Genomic DNA, 22,432 nt, shown 5'->3' on the forward strand with positions numbered 1-22,432 from the left:
ATGAGGATTGTCAGTCTCCCGTAGACCGACCTGCTCATACTTCATTCCACTCTCGGCAGTATCCCTGTTTTCATTGGGCCGCGAATCCGTAGCTCAGTAGAGCAGGCCGACGTGAATTCCTAACTCACGTCCCTATTGGAGAAATTACTAGTAATACGTCAGGGCCCCACGTGTGCAGTCAACCATGATTGGCTAATGTTAGTTTCCAGGGGCGGGTGTAGATCTGGTTAGTTCTGGGAGTGTGAAACCGCGTGTTAATGTAAGCAGTGGGATAGTGTAGGGTAGGAAGCTACGTTGTTATTCCTAGTAAGGTTTTTTTTTCCTCCCCCAACTATCTTTATTTTTTAAACTTGTTTTTTTTATTCGTGATTTTTTTCAAGGGGATATACTCGACAAATGGTTCTTATCCCTTTTTGTATTTTAGACGATCCTTTTTGTTTATCTTGGTTTAGCATGCTATTCTGTACCCTTTCCTCGGCTTGAGGTCATGTATTTGTTCTAGTCTCAAGATCACCATTGTGGACTCATGCAAAACACAGCTTCCCTTTTTCGGCATTAATTACGGTGGATATAGCTGCTGGGACCCCTGCATCAGAGTCGACGAGAGTTTGAAGTCACTGAACAGGGGCGCTTCCACATACTTTTGGCTATTTGTTTTTAATTTCCTTCGCTGGACCCTTCGGAAGGATAGACCGACTGAGCGCATTGCTCTTTCTTGTGATCTACACCGAATAAGAAGCGCCAGTTCCCCGTACATAAGGATTCGTTTGTGGCTTGTACGCGGGGCGGTGTGTTTTTTGTTTTAACCATATTCTTAAGATTGGTCAAAGCTTGGATTTCTCTTCTGTCTCTTGGTCTTTCGGAATTAATGATGGTGCTGTCCTAAATCCCGAGATTTTTTTGACCGAGTTTCTCTCCCAAACCTGCCGTGAGATAAAAGGTGGGGAGGCAGCTGAGCAGTGCTTCTGGGAGCCAGTCCGCCACTGGAGAAGGAATGTTTCCTCAAAGCAGACATCCCGTAAGTTTACAGCAACACAAAGGGAAGCACTCGGGTGCTTAGTGCCTCGTTGCTTCTCTTCTGGTTTCGCTTTTCGGATTGTGTGAGCGGTTGCTTTACTGGCACAAAGAAGAGAAGCTACTTTATTGTGCCGCATCGGCTGTGCCAGTTTCCTTTTTCCCTTTAATCTGTGTATATTATGTGCCATGTCGCCTATAGGTTATCCGTTTCGTGTATACTTTGTTTCTTGTTCTTGTCCAAATGAGTGTTATTATTTGGGGGTCGGGGGTGGGAGGCCTGGGAATTGAACCCTTGAAAAGAGTAGTCAATGGCGTTTCCATTTTGTAGATGTGTGCAAGTCAGCGCGTTTCTTTTATATTGTGTCTTTTTTCCTTCCCCCCACCCCTTCTGCTCTATTAAAGACGCCGCATCAGGCAGCGGGACAGCCTTTCAAATTCACCATTCCTGAGTCTCTGGATCGGATAAAAGAAGAATTCCAGTTTCTCCAAGCTCAGTATCACAGGTGCGTAAAAATACCGATCTGTGTCATTTAGATCATTGCGCGGTGGCACCCTGCACCCCACCGATCTGCTTCCCTCTTGTTATTTGGGCGCAGTTGACTTGCCTGCGGTAGGTAAATTGCGGTTAAGCTCGCAAACCAGAGGGTGGCGTTTGGAGTCTCTTTGAATAAGAGAGGTTATCAAATCAGTGCCGACGGTTTTTCTTGTCTAACAACCCCCTCCCTCCCGCCGCCGCGTCACGATAATCTGTGTACAGTAAAAGGTGTGTTTGTCGATCGGAGTGTGTGATCTCCACCGTCTTTAAGTATATTATGAGATTAATAGGCAAGTGATGTATAATAATGCGGTGATATCCCAAAGCCAGGCAAGTGTCCTTTTTGGAATCTAAAACGTATAATGTCAGACATTATTTCACGTGATCCTTTTCTATGTGTGAATTATTGGTAGAAAATGCACCTTATTTAAAACACGCAATTACTAGAAGTCCTTATAACGAGTACTTCGGGGCTTCGTAAGTTTTCATGGATGTTGTTTACTGTCTTATAAAATATTTAATTTAAGGGCTTTGCATACTCTGTTCCTCAGATGTGGAACTGCAAATGACCAATGTGTATTTTTATATTTTTGGAATGCAGAAATAGATTTTGTCAACTAGACATTTGTAAAAGTAACCATTTAGATTAAAAACAAAAGCAAAACACAAACTACATTCTGGTTGTCTGGTACTGTAAAAGTTTTTTCAGTGACAATATTTAATGTTATGTACCTTTTTAATGAACGTTATCATTCAGAAAGAGCCCCATTTGTTTTCTGTAGTACTGTATACAGTTTAGTCAAAGGCCTACAGTGGGTTTCATAAGTTTGTTTACATAGGTGTAATATATATAATTGGTATAATTAAGGTCTGTGTGCTGCATGTTTGTTTACACTGGTAATTATGTGAATAATGTTATTTTGCTAATAAAGTCGTACTTAAATTCACACTTTAAATGCACATAATTATGTATGGTATATGAAAGTTTTAAATGATCTTTTCAGTATTCTTCGTACATTTTAAACATTTCAAAGAGATGGATGGCAATGTCATGAATTGATTGCTGAAGGCTGGCCTTAATCATGTGCTTCAGCTCTCAAAGTGTAATGTACATTTTACTAACTGCTTTCACATGGGTGGGAAAAATATTTAAGCACATGACTCCAAGGATGGATGTTTTTAAAAAAAAAAAAAAAAAACAAAAAACACTGAGTGGTTTGGCTTTAAAAAGATGCCTTATGCATCTGGCTATTATTGATCTCCCAAGTTTGCTTTTATTTTTGGAACAAATCACTTTACACGAACATCTTTAAGTATACTTCTTATTGATATCTATTTCATATTTTGAAACAATGTTTTTAAAATAGGCCAGGGTTGATAAAGCTCATGCAATTAACATGTTAACTATTGCAGATTGTTATAGATTTGGTAGCTAAATGATGGGTCCTTTTTGCAGTTTAAAACTGGAATGTGAAAAACTGGCAAGCGAGAAAACAGAAATGCAGAGACACTATGTTATGGTAAGTAACCTGCACTTGATATTACGAGTACCTTTCTTTGTTGATTTAGCTTTGTACAACTGTCTGCTAACAAGGAATCAACTTTAATTAGAAGGAATTATTTTTGTTCATTAAGATGTGATGGGACACATCTCCTGTAATCTGCACATTTGCATACATTACTCGGTATGTTAATTGATATGTCTTCTGTTTTCACAGTACTATGAAATGTCTTATGGGCTTAATATTGAAATGCATAAACAGGTAAGATTTCTTTTTTCATTTCGTCTGTATTCTTCAGTAAATGTTGTTTTTTAAAAATTAAGCAGAGTTCCTCCTTGTCAGTAAATGAATACTTTTTATTTAAAAGTAAGCAGAGCTCAACATATTAATTTTCTGTTTTGTTTTAGTTTAAGCAACAGGTCTCAATGTAAAGAGTGTATCATTTTTGAAATGTAAAAAGAGAATTTGTGAATTATTAGCATAATGAAGTGGCCAATGTATGCAAAAAAATTTAACCTTTAGGTAGTATATTTAATGGCATTTTGCATTTTTTTAAAACTTTTTTTGTAAGTAAAGTGTTTAGGTATTGTGTTTAATTTCTAATTATAAGCAAGTATATGTTTATTGTGTTAGTGTATGAAGCGATCTGTTGTCTCTTGTACTTCTATTGATGGTTAATAGAGTGTTGATAAATATTCTGAAGTCAAATAGGTGCAAAAGGTGAACTGGTTCATTTAGCTAACTTTGAATTGAGCTTTAATTGTGGGAGCAATAAGGTATTAACAACAAAAAAATTACAATAGAAGCCTGTAAATCGTCTTATAAAGAGCTTTTGCTGCAAAAATGAAGTTTTGTCTGCCTCATGTGGCTTGTCATCACATCACCTATCAGTCTGAGAAATGGTGAGAAAGTGTTTGAATGTTTTGGTGGAATTTTATTAGTATGTTTTAGATTAGGTGACATTCACAGCCCACTCAAAATAATACTAAAATATTTAGACTTCAAGTAATCTTTGTGAAATTAATATGTGGTATGAAGTGTGTGTATTATACTTTTTTGCTCCTGTTTTATTATGGTAAACATGCAAGTCACAGAGAGCAATTTTAAGTACATTCATTTTGGTGCTCATTGTATTCAAGGTGGACAGTGCTGTTCAACACCAGTCCCAAGCATCCACAGGTTTTCATCTGAGTGTTTGTATATAGAAAACATTTGTTCACATCTTTTGATTTTTTTTTTCGTTATTTCTTTTTCCAAATCACATGATTCAGAATTGCTTATCATCTGTACATCTTTGATAAGTTCAGTAAAAACTGTCTTTTTGTCCTTTAATTCTGTCACACAGGACTGCTTTCTTTTTCTTTTTGCTTGCTGATTAAAAGTGGATGTGTAAATCATTCTAGATAAGCAGGCAGTTAATGAAGAGCAGAGGCAAGAATAAATCAGCTGCTGTTAATTCTGTTGCATTACTGTATGCACCTGCATCTTTATGCAAGATTTTTTTTTTTTTTTTTTTTTGTGAAGAACTATTTAAACAGCAATAAGGAGAAATTTCTAAATCATCAGAAGCAGACTATGACTTATCTCAATATTAATATGTAGCATTGTAATGGTATATAGTATCTGGCCTTTAAAATTTTATTCCACATTCTAAATTTAGAAAAACAAAGCCAATTTAAACAAGGGTTTTGGTTTCTCAGTTGAACTCCAGTGTACTGAATTTTACAAACTTTTTCTGTCCCTTGAATGCATTTCTGAAGTTAATACTTGTTTTGAGTTTAGCAAGGGAGGCGAATGTTACATTCTGTTTTTACCCTTGTATCATCCAAATGTCCCTATGTGCTTTTATGTAGAAGCCATGAAGAAAGTGCTTTACCTTGTTTTGTACACTCTATGCAATTACCCTGCTAGGTACTGTACCAATGGGATTGAGTCTTAATTTGGATTTGTAATCCTTTCACTTTTTGAAGTGTGCGGTTTGATTGTGTACAATATGTAGAACATTACAAATATTATCTGTGTTTCATTGTACAATGGATTTAAGGAATTATTGAAGCATATTTGAAACAAGAAATTAGGAGAACAGTGAAAATGAGCGAGTTTCCTGTTATTAAAAGATTAAATCTACCTAGTTTTTTTTGTCAAACCTCATGTATTATGAATTTTAGTTGTAAAAGTAAAACCTTTTATCTTGAAATGTATAGTAATTTAAGAATACTAACTGGATACACATTTTGCACTGAACATTGGCTTAAAACACCTATATTTTAATTTACTGGGGCACATTCTCAGCACTACTTCAACCTGTATTTTTTAATCTGTATAGTTTGAAATCCCCTATGTAATTTGTAAGAGGACTTACCTTGGTTGGAATAGAATTACATTGGGTTAACCTGTATAATTGATCTGAAAAGCCCTGTATGTATAGAGGTCATATGATTCACAAGTTGCATAAGTGAGAATGTTTGAATTACTTTTTATTTATTTTTTGTTCCTTATTTTGCCTTATACAATTTCTTGTATTAGGAATTTGTTAGTTTTTGCATACCCGTTGGGGTCAGAGCACAGGGTCAGCCATTGTACAGCTCCCCTGGAGCAATTATAGGTTAAGGGTCTTGCTCAAGGGCCCAGCAGAGTAGGATCTCTTGGTGGTGACGGGGATTCGAACCAGTAACCTTCTGGATACCAGCACAGATCCTTAGCCTCAGAGCCACCGCTCAGCCCCAAATCATAATCCGCCCTTGTCATAATCAGTGCAACATTGTGCCTTATAGTACTTCACAGTTATTCAGTCTTTATTTTATATTGCACCATTCATAGCTTTAAGTTAAATGTTTAAAACACTTTTTTTTTTGTTTTGTTAATGCTTTTATGGTAGTTGGGGTTTCATCATCTGAGATTATACTTGGGTGATGTATGGTTGCCAAGTGGATTGTACCTAACAACGTTCTCTGTTAGTCCTAGATAAGTTCCTGTCAGAAATGTCATTGGACTGTAGAATTTATGTAGCGTTTTAGACTTTAGTCTTTTATACTTGATTGTATCTGTGCAATAGATAATAAGCAATGTCTTGTATTGGACAATCATTTCGATTCTTTTTAAATCCACATACATTCTAGTTGAGTTTGATTTGATAAGTGACAGCTGTCATTTGATCATAAGGTATTTACAATCTTTGCTATGATGAAAAGAGATTCAGATCTAGTAAATATAGTTTTTGACAAAAAATGTATCCATATTTCATGGGAAATAGTGCCCCATTTCTTGTAAAATTGATTGTACTGGATCAAAGGGAAAGGGGGTTGCTCAATAATAATACAACCTATCTTCTTCTTGATAAGAAATAAATGTAGCCCTGCCTTTCAGACTATGCAGTCAGTGTCGCAGATCCTGGAGGCGTGCAGCATAAAATAATCATAATTCTTATTAAAACTGGTGACGTCTGGGCCCAAGGGTGTAGCCAGGCTCAAATTGATGCCTTTTCGCTGACTGATCACCAGTGCGTCCTAAGTGCTCATTATGTTGTAGAGAGGGCCTTTGCAGCTCTTATTACGTTTGACAGGAACTCTCTCTGGGGGGAAACTGGGCATTAGCTAGGCTCCTGGCAGGCTGAAATTATTCTTTTTATGGCTTATAAGCAAATGCTAGCATTCATTGTAAAGAAAATGTCATTTTGACAATGTCTTTGTTACTAGAAAATGCTCTGCTGTGAAACTCCCCCCTCCTTCCTTTTCTCTCTGTGGCATGCTTGTCTCCTGGGCTGAGTCTGTGCTCAGTCAGTGTGAAGGCCTCCTGTGGATTTGCTGGGCTCTTTCTAAAAAGCTTTAGATCAGGAATTGCTTCTTTATTCATGGTGGTATCATATTCAGAGTGTTCTTTCCCATACATTGCTGCATCTTGCAGATGAAAGGTATCGTCGAGGGGCTATGCCTTCCTAAACTTGCACATTGTACACATTTATTTATTTATTTATTTATTTACATATAGATTTTTAAAGATTCCCTATGATACTGAAAAGCAAAGGACAGGTTTGAATGGATGGTATAAATATTTTAGAGAGATGGCTAGGTACTTAGAGTATTTACATATGCTGTAATTTAGTGTTTCTCTTGGTTAGCACCATAAAAATATTACATGTTTTTGCTGGTAGTTCTGCATAAAGGTTTTTCTTACTTAAAAAAAAAAAAAAAAAAAAAAAAAAAAAATCACATTATATTGTTTTGTTCATTTATAAATGGTCTATCATAAAACCCTGAACACGTGGGGAAGATGGTAAATTTTACTGCCTGCAAAATACTGAACTTTCTGTAGAGCTGGATAATTTATCAAGATGCTTCAGAAATGACTTCTGTGATTGCCTTCAGGAAATATTATCCGCATGATATCATTTGTCTGCAGCTGACAGAAGCATTAAAAATATGACTGGATAGAGAAAGAAAGAAAAAAAAGTCAAGATACTATATTTAAATTTAGAGTTATCATATATGGTGTTATATGGAGGAGCTAAATAAAATGACATTTGTATATATAAAAGTTCAAGTGATCTTTACAAGCGATCTAAACAACAAGAACATAATTTTTGGGCAAAATAAGAAATTTGATCCATTCATGTGCACTCTGTTTGCGTTCTGCATATAATAACTATCTAGAAACATTAGGATTTCAATTTTCAGGATTTTAAACATAAGATACCAGTAATCAGATTATTACTAACCCTAATGTAACTGCCAGACATTCAATTAGTAAGACCAACATTTAGATTTTCTGTAGCTAACACTGGTATGATGAAGTTTATAGTAGTGTTTTTTTCTAAAGTGTGATGGCAAAACCCAAACAGCTGTTTAGGTAAGCCGAAGTGCCTCAAGCAGCATTTCTTTTGTGGTTCAGGCCTAGAAGGAGAGAATGGTTCTTTGGCAAAGGCCAGATCAAAGGTCATCTGAGGTCTGTTCTGCTGATGGGATGTTACAGATCTTTTATTGGACTTAGAGCAAGGGGCCTGATTCTCGAGGAATTAAAAGAAGGAAACCTTTTTGAAAAATAAATAGCTCTACCAGCTCATCTGTCCGGTTAAATTTATCACCCCTGTTGTGACTATCACTGTAGTTCTTTCTCTTTTTTTTTTTTTTTTTTTTTTTTTTTTTTTTGTCAAATTGTATTTTAGCCATTGTTGCCAGCCTTAGAATTAATTTTAATAGCAACTTCTTAGTAAAAAATATTGATTTGAATGTGACTTTAGGCATTTGTGTTAAATTGATATATCCCAAGTTATTTGTACAACATATGTTCCAATATTTCTGCATTAAGAGAAACTGCTACTGGCCACTAGAGCTTTTTTCTCCTTTATTCTTTAGTTTACATGGCACATTTAAAAACTTAAAAATTTCTATTGATTCTCAAACACGGGGTGCCATAAGCCTAAGTCACAAAAAGGTAACATTACTCTGTGTATTCTTAAAGTTAAAAGGTTGTTTAAATCATATTTAGGAATTGAATGTTCAGCATAAAAGTTGAATTCTCCACCAATTGTATTAATTGTAACTTGCTCACTTGTACTCCTGTCTGTAACATGCAAATGTTTTTTCAGCTTATTCCAAATAAACACTTTCAAAGTGTTTCAAAGGCATTGTTTTTACAATCTGAGCACATCTTCCAACTGCTGGGTCAACCAGATTACGAAAATGAATGAAAGAATGTTGAAAGCTTTGGAAAGTCTATACAACCGCAGAGCCTGAAATTAAAATCAACAACATGCAGAGTAGGAAAGGCGTATTAGTTTACAGCTTTAGAAGTGTGGTGTTGTGCCTATTTAAGATATATAATATTATAATTTTTAAAATGTTGTTAATCAAGTTTTTAAGAAAGGACTGTTATAAGTAGTTAGTTTCCATTCAGGCAAGTAATAAAGACATCTATGCACCATGCTGAAATAGAAAAATCAACTGTTATCTTTGTTTTTCATTGCTCGTCTTTAATTACCTTTCACATTGGAAATTGTATATTCCATGTTAAATATGTACACCTTGGAAAGGAAACTTAGTATGAAAGCTAATTCCAAACTTCATAATACAGTTAAATTTAGAGGTGGATTCCAGTTGGTATTAAAATGGTTTACAGCTGCATCCAAAACTTGTATCCATTCCTTTTCTGGAACTGCTTCATCCACAGCAAGTGTGCAATAGTCTCTGGCTCATTACAGCAGGATTGAGATGAGAAGCAAAGCTGGAGGAGCTGACAGTTCATTGTTAAATATACTCATGCATGCACTCAGACTGGGGTAAGGTGGAGTCACAAGTCTGCTTTACCTGCAGATCTTTGGGGTATGAAAGGAAACTGAAATGCCTGGTCAAAAACCTGTCCAAACTCCATGGAAACAATGATGGGGCTTGGATTTAAACCCAGAACTGTGAATATGTGAAGCAGTGGTGCTTGCTTGCTCTGCTGTCTAGCAATAACTGTATCATTCAACTTTTATTTTTCTGCAGTGTTAACTTTCAGCTACTGTATTTCTTCACTGCCACTTAGAATACTTTCCATTAACTGAACCAAATGCACTTGGCTTTGATTTAGGTATTTTCACCATGTAAATATCTGCTGATAATGTCCGCTTAATATGATAAGGTTTCATGCTTTATTTTTCTGTGCATTCTTTTTGCAATCCAAACTGAAAGGTTATACCATTTTTTGATAAGAAATGTTGGAAGCAAGCTTTCAACTGAAAAATTCTAATTTTATGAGAAAATGTAAAATATTTAATGGGGGGAGATCTTTCAGAAATTATGGGAAGCAGTTTTGAACTGTCAAAAAAAAAATGAAATGTGCATACACTCAAATTGTGTAATTATTTGTATTTAACATATTCTGTTTATCAAACTTTAAGGCACATAGTTCAAAAGTTTAATATTTGTAAATGAAACCTTGAATAAGAAAACTCAAAATTTTATTATGTTTGGAGTATACAGATTAGCTTATGCTGAAAATACATTATAAATTCAAGCGTGAAATGCAGTTTACTGTGTATAAAAATGCAGCTTACTGCTCCCAGGTTCCATATTTATCTCCTCAAACTAAAAGATGTTCTTTGCCTAAGGTTTTCTTTATGTGGTTCTTTATTTGTTTCTGTTCAATGCTTGGGTAGTACTTTGGATAAGTTAAGCCCACTCTTTGGAGCAGCTTTGGGTACTGAAAACTTGTACATACAAAGCTTAAACTGATGTCTTTGTTCTTTGAATCAAAGTGACACAAACTAATATGCAATGAAATGAAACATTTATACCAAGACAAATATGTGTATATAAACATTTGGTGTGAATGTAGGTTTTGATTGAACACAGTCATACTGATAAATAGGAAAATGTTTGAGGATCCTTTTCGTAGTGTTCCGGTATTTGTTCACTGATGATAATTTTAGTAGTATCTCAAAACCCCTCACATAATTTTATAATATGTGCTGTTATATTTATAAGATATTGTATGAACTTTGTGTTAAAAGCACAGTGAAGAACTCTGTAAGCTTTTTCCATGTTCCAGTAAAGTAAGTAGCACATTTTTAATGTAATTATTGCAGTTTACCCCTCTTTTTGTTCAATATCATGTCTTCTGTTTTGTTATGTATTGTGATTTCCAAATTTATCTTTAGCCTCAAAAAGTGCAGATACTACTATTTGACGATGTGGAATGATTCTCGAATTAAGGGTGATATGTCTGAGTACTTAATTGATTAATGACCTTTTTTGGTCTCCCTTGTGTTTGTAGTATTTGTGTAAAGCTTATGAAACCATCAGACATTAATAGACTTGCTGTTGCTCTGAAGGGCTGCTGTCATCAAGCATTACAGCTACGCTCTTTTAGTTTCATCAGCTGTGACTGGTGTCTGGTGCCGCCTGGAATAATTCAGGAGATAAAGCTTCCTGTGTCTAAAGCTGGGATTGTTTAGGTGTAAGATTATCTTTTGTTGAATGGCAAGCAGCCAAAGAAGATTCACCACTGCTAAAACCCTTTGATAGATCCTATAAACTACCAACGCCAAATGTTTAGATTTCACCCTTTTATGTGACAGCTGTGGGGACAGTAATTATTCTGCTGACCCATCTTTCTACTGATTTGTCATTCCTTGATGGCCTAGGGCCATTTAGTAATAGTTTGCCTACAACCCTGTCTCCTGGGATCCATCCTACTATGTGTAGAGGTCAGCAGTACATTTCAGCAGATGAATTTTCTGCAGAAAAATTAATCTGAGCCTGACAGAATAGGATATTGAAATGTCACCTTTTGGAACATTACAATACGATATGTTCTCTGCAGTAAGGTGAGGATGGAGAAAGCTGTCTGTGCATGAAATATTGAGAAAAGGGAGGTGTGGATCTTAGAGAAGGTGAGCTTGACTAGCGCTTGTTTTTATTGTTGTTTTACCATACATAAAGCTTAACAAATTCTGGTAGATTCCTTTAGTTCCCCAACACATTTGCCTTTTTTGCTGTTGCTTTTGTTTATGAATCCAAAGGAACTAAGATTAATTTGACTTACTGATTATGTAATCTTATTTGTCTAAGATTACTAGGCTTTGGTTTTGAGTTTTTATTTTAGAAGAGAAAGAAGATCATTTGCCACAATCAGACCACTTTTTACATTGTCATATGCAGCTTTATATTGGTTTTATGAGTTCATATTTATAAATAAATAAAAGGGGGGGATTACAAAAATGATCAGAGTTTACACACAAGAGTTTCAAGATTACTACATACCCTACTGGTATCCCATTGCATACATTTCCACAATTAAATGTTTAAGTTTGAGATGTTGTGTGCCCACTTGTCAGAGTTTAAAATCGTTGCTAGGTTTTTAAAGTAATTTTGATTTTTTCTGAGTTTTCTATATCATGTTTTCTGTATGAAAGTGACCTACTAAGCCAACTGGCAAATTTTCTGCTTTTGCAATACACTCAAGAAGATGCTGCTGTACACATGGCTACATTGAATGTATTCTTGCTTTTTAGTTAGTCGTGCTTGTCCTTACAAATCTATGCATACACAAATGCATGTGGAAGAGATGCCATAGAGAGTACATTTTGCATGTTCATTTGAGGAAGTTATTTCTGTCCCGTTTGTGGAAAAAATATTTCACTTTTATTTAATGGTTTTATGGGCCAAAAGTAGAATACAGTAGACTGAAATTAAGTATTAAGTAACAGTATTATTTAACACTTTTCTTTAAATATGTTTCCATTTATCTTATTTATATTTTTTGATGTATTTATGTTCTTATTTTTGAAATGCACATACCTTGCTCAAACTTGCCAGAAAATTTCTTTACTTATTTGAGTGTTCGTTCCAAAGTAAAAATTCTGTAATATTTACTTTTTCTCAACTTTTCGCATGTTACGGTGTTTTGACATTGATGCATTTATTAATTTATATAATTTATTTGTTTTTTCTTTAGTAATGTCTCAGAATTAAGTTTATTCATGGTACAGTTATTTCTGTCTTAATACATACTATGCATAACTTTTAAACCACTTACAATATATGTCTTAAAATCTTCTAATGAGACGAGGGGTTTAAAATCTCTCTCTCTCTCTCTCTCTCTCTTACACACACATTCTCTCTCTTTAAATCTGGCTTTCTTTTGTGAATTACATAGATCAAAGGGTTGAAAGCAAATTATAAGCTTTAGTAATATCAGGTTTTGAAGGGCAAGCGGATAAGAATCTGGGATTCTGATTAGTTATGGAATCCAATCCAGGGAGCTTTTCTGCGTGTCAATCAAACGTAATGCTTTTACATGCAGTTTGCTCTCTGAAATTTAAACAGCATACAGTAGTAGCTATTTTTCATGCTGAGGAAGACAATGAAGTTATTTGGTGACAGATGGCAGCTAGTTTTGCTTTGGTGGAATTTTAGCATTAGAAATTCATTGCAGTTTTGTGCATGATGGTTGTTAATGTGTGTATTTTATTTATTTTCCCAATTGCTCATTTACTTAAATTGCATTTCAATGTGTGTGAAATTGATTAGACAGAGTTAAACAAAAATTAATGCACCATCTTCGAATTGGGAAATTTTGAATCATATTAGTCTAGCAAAGAGGGCAGTGCAATCCAAATCTGGTAAAAAGCATTAATTTTGCACACAACTGCTCTTGAAGTGCCTCTGTATTTAAACATCTCCACAGAGGAGTTACTGATTCACTTGACAGTACTCTCCTCCTACTTTCAATTCATAGCACTTACTCGTGCTTTTATTTGCCTCTCCATATGTAGTATAGTAAAGTTACTGGCAAAAGGAAAAATGCAGGTTTAATTTGTCTTGAATATTCACTCTTCCATAATCCTTGCTACCTTGGATCTATTAAAGAATTTTTAAATTATTAATAGGATTGTATCATATCCAATTATTGTTTCATCAGCCATTTAAAAATTTTTTTGTATTTCATGTCAGAGCTGATGTGTGAGCTTTCTTCAATAACCCGTCATACTCCTACCCAGCACCACATGTTCAAAACAGAAAAGCATACAATGAAAGGTCAAAAGCAGCATATTTGATGTTCTCAAAAAATACCTCTTGAAGCACTTCAGAGATCATGCAAGCTTCAGGTCACTTGCACTTCCTTGCATGCAGCCCATCCCGAGTGTGGTTTTTCCAGAACCCTTTTTTTTTTTTTTTTTCGCCATATCCTCATAATATGCAGAATAGTTCAGTTAGTGTATGTGTATTGTCTTATGAATGAGTAAAGATGCATTTATACCTGTCTTGTCCTCAGTGTAGCTCTCATAGGTTCTGACTTCTTGAGGCTTTACATGGAAGTAAATTGGCTAAGAAAATGGATCAAGTGATGACCACCAGTGTTGTACCTTTTGTTTGACTGATGGTATAGACATATACTGAAGAAACAGTTAAACAGTATGTTATGTTCTTTGGTTCTATATTATATTAAAATGTTTTTTAAGCAAAGACTATTTAAGTTCCTAAAGGTTCAACCATAACTGACCATTCAAATTTTGCTCTGTCCATCCATTTTCCAACCCGCTGAATCCGAACACAGGGTCACGGGGGTCTGCTGGAGCCAATCCCAGCCAACACAGGGCATAAGACAGGAACCAATCCCGGGCAGGGTGCCAACCCACCGCAGGACACACACAAACACACCCACACACCAAGCACACACTAGGGCCAATTTAGAATCACCAATCCACCTAACCTGCATGTCTTTGGACTGTGGGAGGAAACCGGAGCGCCCGGAGGAAACCCACGCAGACACAGGGAGAACATGCAAACTCCACACAGGGAGGACCCGGGAAGCGAACCCGGGTCACCAGGTCTTCCAACTGTGAGGCAGCAGCGCTACCCACTGCGCCACTGTGCTGCCCAATTTTGCTCTATAAAAAGTTTAATTTTAAATTGTCTTGAAGAGGATAACAAACATCAAAAAGGAGAAAATGAAGTCACTGACTATTGATTGTCGGTTATGAGCATGGAAGTGGTTAGCATGAATGTTTTTGACTTTTGGGAATTCGTTTGCATATTTTGTTTAATAAGCTAAGCAGCCAAGTCTTTTCTATATTTTGCTTTAGATGCTTTAGATTGAATAGAGTAAATGTTGGTTGTACAAGCAGAGTTAAAAGACTAGCCCATCCTGTAGGTGAAATAAGGTGATTTTAACATTTCCCCTAACTTGAATATGGAAAAAAATTCCACAATAGCAGTCACTTATTGTTCTTTAGTTAAAAAAAAAAATAAAACCGCTAACATCAAATTTGAGAAAGATTAAAATATACAGTACTTGCATTATACCATTATTTAGTTATGTTTAAAAAATATTTAATTATGGTATAAAGTTATTACTGAATCATTTATTAAGCGTAGATATGGATACAAGCCTTAGATAATAGACATGTGTGTATGTATGTATGTATATGTATATACTGTATCTGTATATGTGTTTGTGTGTGTATGTATGTATGAATGTATGTATGTATGTATGTGTGTGTATATATATAATATATATACATATATATATGTATATATATATATATATGTATGTATGTGTGTATATATATATATATATATATATATATATATATATATATATATATATACACAGTAATCCCTCGCTACTTCGCGGTTCACTTTTCGCGGATTCACGACTTCACGGGTTTTTAAATACAAGTGATTGCCCGCCTATCGCGGAAGTTATGTTCCAGACCCATCAGCAACAGGAGAAAATCCGCGATATAGAAAGACCATATAAATAAACATTTTTATAGTTTAAGCCTTAAAATACCTATCCCACATGCTTTAAACACATGTAAACTTATAAAACACACTTTGTTAACACATATGATATGTGGATGTTGGGCTAAGGATATGAGTAACATCTCACTATTATAAAACATTTTAACTTCATGCAAGACAAGACAGTGAGACAGGAATATACAAGGCTGTAAAATTGTGCTGCTTGTCGCTCTGCGTGTCAATAAAGTCCACTTCTCCTTAGCGTTCATTCAGCTCCCCACCCTCTTGACAATGCGAAGTGGCAGGAGCGTACTGCGCCTCTGGGGAGGGGGGGGTTTGAGCGAACGTGCGTTCAGCCCTCGCACACCCCCACTCCTCCTCCTCCTTCTGAACGCGCAGAGCGACAAGCAGGCATTTTGGCAGAAGCAGCACAAAGTCCATTTCTGCTCAGCTTGAGTTCAGCTGCCCCCCTTCACAAAGCGAGTGCAGACACATTGACGTCTGATCGCTGCGTGCAGTGTTGGTCTGCAGTGTTTAAGAATGTAGAAAGTGTTTAAGAGCATAGGAAATGTTTATAAGAGTGTGGGAAAGGTTAACAAGAGAGTGAGAAAGGTTTATAAGAGTGTGGGAAGGGTTTATAAAGCCTTAAAATATGTATAAATAATAAAATAAATATAGGTCGCTACTTCGCGGATTTTCACCTATCGCGGGGGGCTCTGGAACGTAACCCCCGCGATAGGTGAGGGATGACTGTATATGTATGTATTAGTGCTGGGCAGTATACCGGTTCATACCAAAAACCGTTATTTTTTTTTTATGATAAGGATTTTTCTTATACCGCAACACCGGTTTAAATTGCCTAAACGACATTCGGAACGTGGCGCAGCGGGAAACTGTTCAAGTGGGGACCTTTTTCACTGCTACACCGCTAAACACAGATTTGTTGCACAGGGGCTCTTTTTCACTGCTACTCCACTAAATAGGTAGTGGTAGTGTAGGTATTGCGTGGTGAAAATGGACAGAGAATATTCCGAAACTGAAGCTGACAATAAAGTTGAACATAATGACACAAAAGAACTTTTGCCGAAAAAAGGAATCATGTCTGTTTCCTGGAGATACTTTGGTTTTAAAAGGTCGGATGTGGACCATTATGTTCAAATGTGTAAATACTGCTTCTATACTACTGGATAATACTGCAAGCCAAGTTGTACTTGTTACATTTCTTTTCAATACAGGATAATTTACCTGGGTACTGTATAATAGTGTGATGACATGTTGACTTTATTCTTGACATTTCCACTTTAATCTCGACGCTTATGACGAGAATAAAGTCGACATGTTGACTTTATTCTCGAAATTTGTCATTAAAGTAGAACATCGTAAACTAAACTTCATCATAAAATGAATATTTAATTTACTAGATTTTCTCAAACCCCGTCATAAGTTATATAGCACATTAAATGCTTTGTATTAAGTGTTCCCCGAGCTTCTTAAACTGACTTCCTCTTGCACTAAGAGGAGGCACTGGCAGCGATCGCCACACAGAATACATTCACTTCATGATATTCCTGCTCTCTGAACATTTAGAATGCCAAGATAAATACTTGATATAATTTTCATGGGGCGGCACGGTGGCGCAGTGGGTAGCGCTGCTGCCTCGCAGTTGGGAGACCTGGGGACCTGGGTTCGCTTCCCGGGTCCTCCCTGCGTGGAGTTTGCATGTTCATCCCGTGTCTGCGTGGGTTTCCTCCGGGCGCTCTGGTTTCCTCCCACAGTCCAAAGACATGCTGGTTAGGTGGATTGGCGATTCTAAATTGGCCCTAGTGTGTGCTTGGTGTGTGGGTGTGTTTGTGTGTGTGTCCTGCGGTGGGTTGGCACCCTGCCCGGGATTGGTTTCTGCCTTGTGCCCTGTGTTGGCTGGGATTGGCTCCAGCAGACCCCCGTGACCCTGTGTTCGGATTCAGCGGGTTGGAAAATGGATGGATGGATAATTTTCATGGTGAAATGCATTAAAGCATGCATTAATCATGTGGGGGCACGGCGGCGTGGAGGTTGCACTGATGCCTCACAGCAAGGGTGTCTCGGATGTACCCTGCCTTGCATTTGCATGTTTTTCTGGTGGGTTTACTCAGCGTGCTTCAGTTTCCTTTCAAAGTCATGTAGGATGTGGGGTTTTGTTATGCTATATTGACCCTGCTAGTGTATGTTTTGCTCGTATTCACCCTGCGATGTACTGGCGACTCGTTCAGGGATGGGCGCAACCCTGAATGGATGGCATAATTAAACATGTATAACGAAGATATTTTTAAAGTTCTGAACACTCCGTGGGCTAAGTTTATAACTAGTTTTAATTTCACAAAGACGTTTATCGTGTGGTGATTGGTTATGTGGAGAAAGAAAAAGGAAGGATAGGAACTGGGGTTTTGGTACATCAGATAGAGACAGCACGCGTGCAATAAAGAAAGCCCGCTCAGAAGAACATGCATTGAATTCTGTGTTCGTGTCTCTGACCACCAGATCACAAACCCAACATTTACACAATATTTAAGTTAAACCTGTGCGATACCCATGCATACATCCAGCTTTTTGGAGCCTTGTCACACCTGCCATAAAATTCTCTACACTGAACATACACCTGGGGACCCCTTACTGCGAAGGAGCAGCACTACTGCCTCACTACCGTGCATGTTTAATACCTGCTTTAATGTACAGTGGTGTGAAAAACTATTTGCCCCCTTCCTGATTTCTTATTCTTTTGCATGTTTGTCACACAAAATGTTTCTGATCATCAAACACATTTAACCATTAGTCAAATATAACACAAGTAAACACAAAATGCAGTTTGTAAATGGTGGTTTTTATTATTTAGGGAGAAAAAAAAAATCCAAACCTACATGGCCCTGTGTGAAAAAGTAATTGCCCCCTGAACCTAATAACTGGTTGGGCCACCCTTAGAAGCAATAACTGCAATCAAGTGTTTGCGATAACTTGCAATGAGTCTATTACAGCGCTCTGGAGGAATTTTGGCCCACTCATCTTTGCAAAATTGTTGTAATTCAGCTTTATTTGAGGGTTTTCTAGCATGAACCGCCTGTTTAAGGTCATGCCATAGCATCTCAATTGGATTCAGGTCAGGACTTTGACTAGGCCACTTCAAAGTCTTCATTTTGTTTTTCTTCAGCCATTCAGAGGTGGATTTGCTGGTGTGTTTTGGGTCATTGTCCTGTTGCAGCACCCAAGATTGCTTCAGCTTGAGTTGACGAACAGATGGCCGGACATTCTCCTTCAGGATTTTTTGGTAGACAGTAGAATTCATGGTTCCATCTATCACAGCAAGCCTTCCAGGTCCTGAAGCAGCAAAACAACCCCAGACCATCACACTACCACCACCATATTTTACTGTTGGTATGATGTTCTTTTTCTGAAATGCTGTGTTCCTTCTACGCCAGATGTAACGGGACATTTGCCTTCCAAAAAGTACAACTTTTGTCTCATCAGTCCACAAGGTATTTTCCCAAAAGTCTTGGCAATCATTGAGATGTTTCTTAGCAAAATTGAGACGAGCCCTAATGTTCTTTTTGCTTAACAGTGGTTTGCGTCTTGGAAATCTGCCATGCAGGCCGTTTTTGCCCAGTCTCTTTCTTATGGTGGAGTCGTGAACACTGACCTTAATTGAGGCAAGTGAGGCCTGCAGTTCTTTAGACGTTGTCCTGGGGTCTTTTGTGACCTCTCGGATGAGTCGTCTCTGCGCTCTTGGGGTAATTTTGGTCGGCCGGCCACTCCTGGGAAGGTTCACCACTGTTCCATGTTTTTGCCATTTGTGGATAATGGCTCTCACTGTGGTTCACTGGAGTCCCAAAGCTTTAGAAATGGCTTTATAACCTTTACCAGACTGATAGATCTCAATTACTTCTGTTCTCATTTGTTCCTGAATTTCTTTGGATCTTGGCATGATGTCTAGCTTTTGAGGTGCTTTTGGTCTACTTCTCTGTGTCAGGCAGCTCCTATTTAAGTGATTTCTTGATTGAAACAGGTGTGGCAGTAATCGGGCCTGGGGGTGGCTACGGTAATTGAACTCAGGTGTGATACACCACAGTTAGGTTATTTTTTAACAAGGGGGCAATTACTTTTTCACACAGGGCCATGTAGGTTTGGATTTTTTTTCTCCCTAAATAATAAAAACCATCATTTAAAAACTGCATTTTGTGTTTACTTGTGTTATATTTGACTAATGGTTAAATGTGTTTGATGATCAGAAACATTTTGTGTGACAAACATGCAAAAGAATAAGAAATCAGGAAGGGGGCAAATAGTTTTTCACACCACTGTATTTCATCATGAAAATGATATCAAGTATTTATCTTAGCATTCTAAATTTTCAGAAAGCAAGAATATAATGAAGTGAATGGATTCTGTGCGGTGATCGCTGTCTCATCTTAGTGCGGAGGAAGTCAGTTTAAGAAGCGTAGTGATTAACAACTGGGTCTGGGAACACTTAACACAAAGCATTTAATGTGCTGCATTAACTTATGACGGGGTTTGACAATCTAGTAAATTAAACATTGATTTTAGGAAGAAGTTTAGTTTACGACATTCTACTTTAATTATGAAGTAAACTATGAGAATAAAGTGGAAATGTCGACTATATTCTCGACATATAGTTTGTTTTTTTCTTCCCTGTGTCCGTATTTTTTTTTCTTCACCATGGCCCTAATATGATTCCGTAGGGCTATACCACAAATAGCATTATAAATGCAAGTTGCAGTTCATATTAATGCAGTTTGCCTAAATGATGGTTTAGTTGGTAAAGATGTCATCACCAAGTTGCACTTGTTTTATTTTATTTTAATTTGGTGAATACTGTGTAATGCACCTAGGCTTGAAGCCTTGAAGTAATAGTGCAACTATCAGTAATAATATTATTTATTTTATTGTTATTATTTATTAGTTTAAATATTATGCAGTTTAATGATGGTGAAGTTGTTTAAAAAGTCACTTTAACGTGTCAGTGGACAGAGATTGTTAACATTAACAGAAAGTGTAGTTGGTTTACAAAAAATATTTACTATTTATTCCTTTTCTAAGACATGTTCAGTGCAATACAACTTTTGACAAGCACTTCTGGATATTTTACTAAGTCTAAATGCCTCTTTGCATGGTTGAAAATATGTTGTCAAAATTATAGTTTAAGTTTTTGCAAAATTTGTTCAATAAAAAGGTTCTATATTTTGACTGCATCTGTCATGCAACGTGATTCCTTCTCTTCATTAGTCCCACCCCCTTGGAAACTATCACTTTATGGGGCCATGCAAACCTGTATTAATACTTGTGTGCACATTAAAATGTTTTTTTTGTACAATGTACAGTGCTCTTGACAGTGGAATAGGTTATTCTTAGCCAGTAATTGCAGTGGAAAATGTGGTTAACATCCACTCATGCATGGGGAAAAAAATACTGTCGAATACCGTGAAACCGGGATAATTTTGAAAAATACCGTGATATAGAATTTTGGTCATACCGCCCACCCCTAGTATGTAATGTATGTGTGTGTGTGTGTGTGTATGTATGTATGTATATATATATAATATAAAATATAATATAATATAATATACTATAATATATATATAAAATATAGTGTGTGTGTAAGTTTACTTATCTATATAGGTCTATATTCTGTATCACTATTTCTAATACATATAGTGTGTGTGTGTGTGTGCGCGCGCATATAAAATGTGTATATGTACCACTAGATACTGCATCTATAGTACTGCTCATTTCCTCAATTACTAAATTCAATCAAAACTTAAAAAATGTAGTTTTTGGCATAATTTTTATGTGATATAATTAACTAGTATGTCGCCAGTTCTCCTCTATCTTCAGTTTTAGTTGCTTTCAAATATTTGGATCTGACACTTTTTAATAAGGTATAATTGCATATTTGGTGTATATAAATGTCATTGTATATATATGCATTATTATTTAATATTGTAGTTAGTAGTATGTCGTCTGACATGTGCATTGTTTGGCATTCAACTCTAAGCTCAATCACTCTCTGTGTAACACTGGTGTCCTCTTATACCCAAATAATTTGCCTGATCCAAGCAAAAACAGGTGTGAATATATGTCAGTGCGTGTCTTGTGACGGACTGGTTCCTAACTTGAATCTAACACATCAGAGATTCAGTCCAGTCCTCCATGATTCTGTGTTAAGTAAATTTAGAGAAGGGGTGGATGGATTGCAGTACAAAATGACTCATTATGTGTGTTAATTCATTTTTGACTGTGTGTTCAGACTTGGCAGTTGGTTTTTCTGGCATTTGTTGGGATACCCAGAGACAGGCTTACTATGATAGATGATATATCGGCATTGACAGGAGCTGTGTTTTTTCTCTTCATTGTTACCTGAAAGTCATGGGTTAATGTATGTATTCTGCCATATTTAATTATTAATATTTAGGGGCATTAAATTCCTGCATAATTTATTGAAAGGATATAGATATACTATATTAGTTTCCTATGTACATATTGCAAGCTTATACCATATTTTTGAATTTTGTTTTGTTTGTTGCTTTAATCCTACCATATTTATAATTGTTTGCAAGAATCTAATATATCTGTAGTATATAATCATACATGTAATTTAATTGTTGGATTAAATATTCAGCTGTAGTGAGTATTATTTTTCTTTTATGTTTATTTTTATGATTTAATTGTATTATTGGGAAAGGTAATAAATGAGTATGATTATTGAGGGTATGTCACAGATAGCCTGAGATAATGATTAAAACTGAACTTGTCAAAATCTCTGGAGAACATGATTCGATTGTTTTCTTTACAAGGCATAAATTATAGTGTAGCTCTCATTGTCAGTAACATTACTGACTTGATTTGGAAAAAAAAATACAGTTTGCGGGTAGTGGTTAGCATCTGATGAAGTGGTCTGTTTCATTTTTTATTGGTGTTTTTCATCTGATATGGTTAACAGTCTGGCAGCTGTGCATAATGATGCATGTGTGATCTGAGTGTCTGTGCTGAAGATTCTTCCAATTTATAGAAAATATAGAAAAATGTCGTATTGCTATGCTTTGCCACATTTAACCATGAGGTGCAGGGAAGCCACCAAAAAGATTTTTTCTAGCATTTGTGACTGT

At 36.3% G+C, this 22,432-nt stretch overlaps 1 protein-coding gene across 2 annotated transcripts in view; it reads left to right on the top strand.

The window, feature by feature from the left end:
* Positions 1-254: 254 nt before the first annotated feature.
* The window catches only part of LOC114652190 (transducin-like enhancer protein 1), a 129,619-nt gene continuing 107,441 nt past the window's right edge, over positions 255-22,432 (top strand). For both annotated transcript variants that reach the window (XM_051928052.1, XM_051928053.1), the window contains exons 1-4: positions 255-1,018; positions 1,420-1,520; positions 3,009-3,072; positions 3,271-3,315. In XM_051928052.1, coding sequence (XP_051784012.1) covers positions 995-1,018; positions 1,420-1,520; positions 3,009-3,072; positions 3,271-3,315 — 234 coding nt within the window. In that variant the 5' untranslated portion in view covers positions 255-994. The remainder of the gene's footprint in view (positions 1,019-1,419; positions 1,521-3,008; positions 3,073-3,270; positions 3,316-22,432) is intronic.

The sequence above is a fragment of the Erpetoichthys calabaricus genome, chromosome 5 (genome assembly GCF_900747795.2).
Source record: "Erpetoichthys calabaricus chromosome 5, fErpCal1.3, whole genome shotgun sequence".
NCBI classification, from domain to species: domain Eukaryota; kingdom Metazoa; phylum Chordata; class Cladistia; order Polypteriformes; family Polypteridae; genus Erpetoichthys; species Erpetoichthys calabaricus.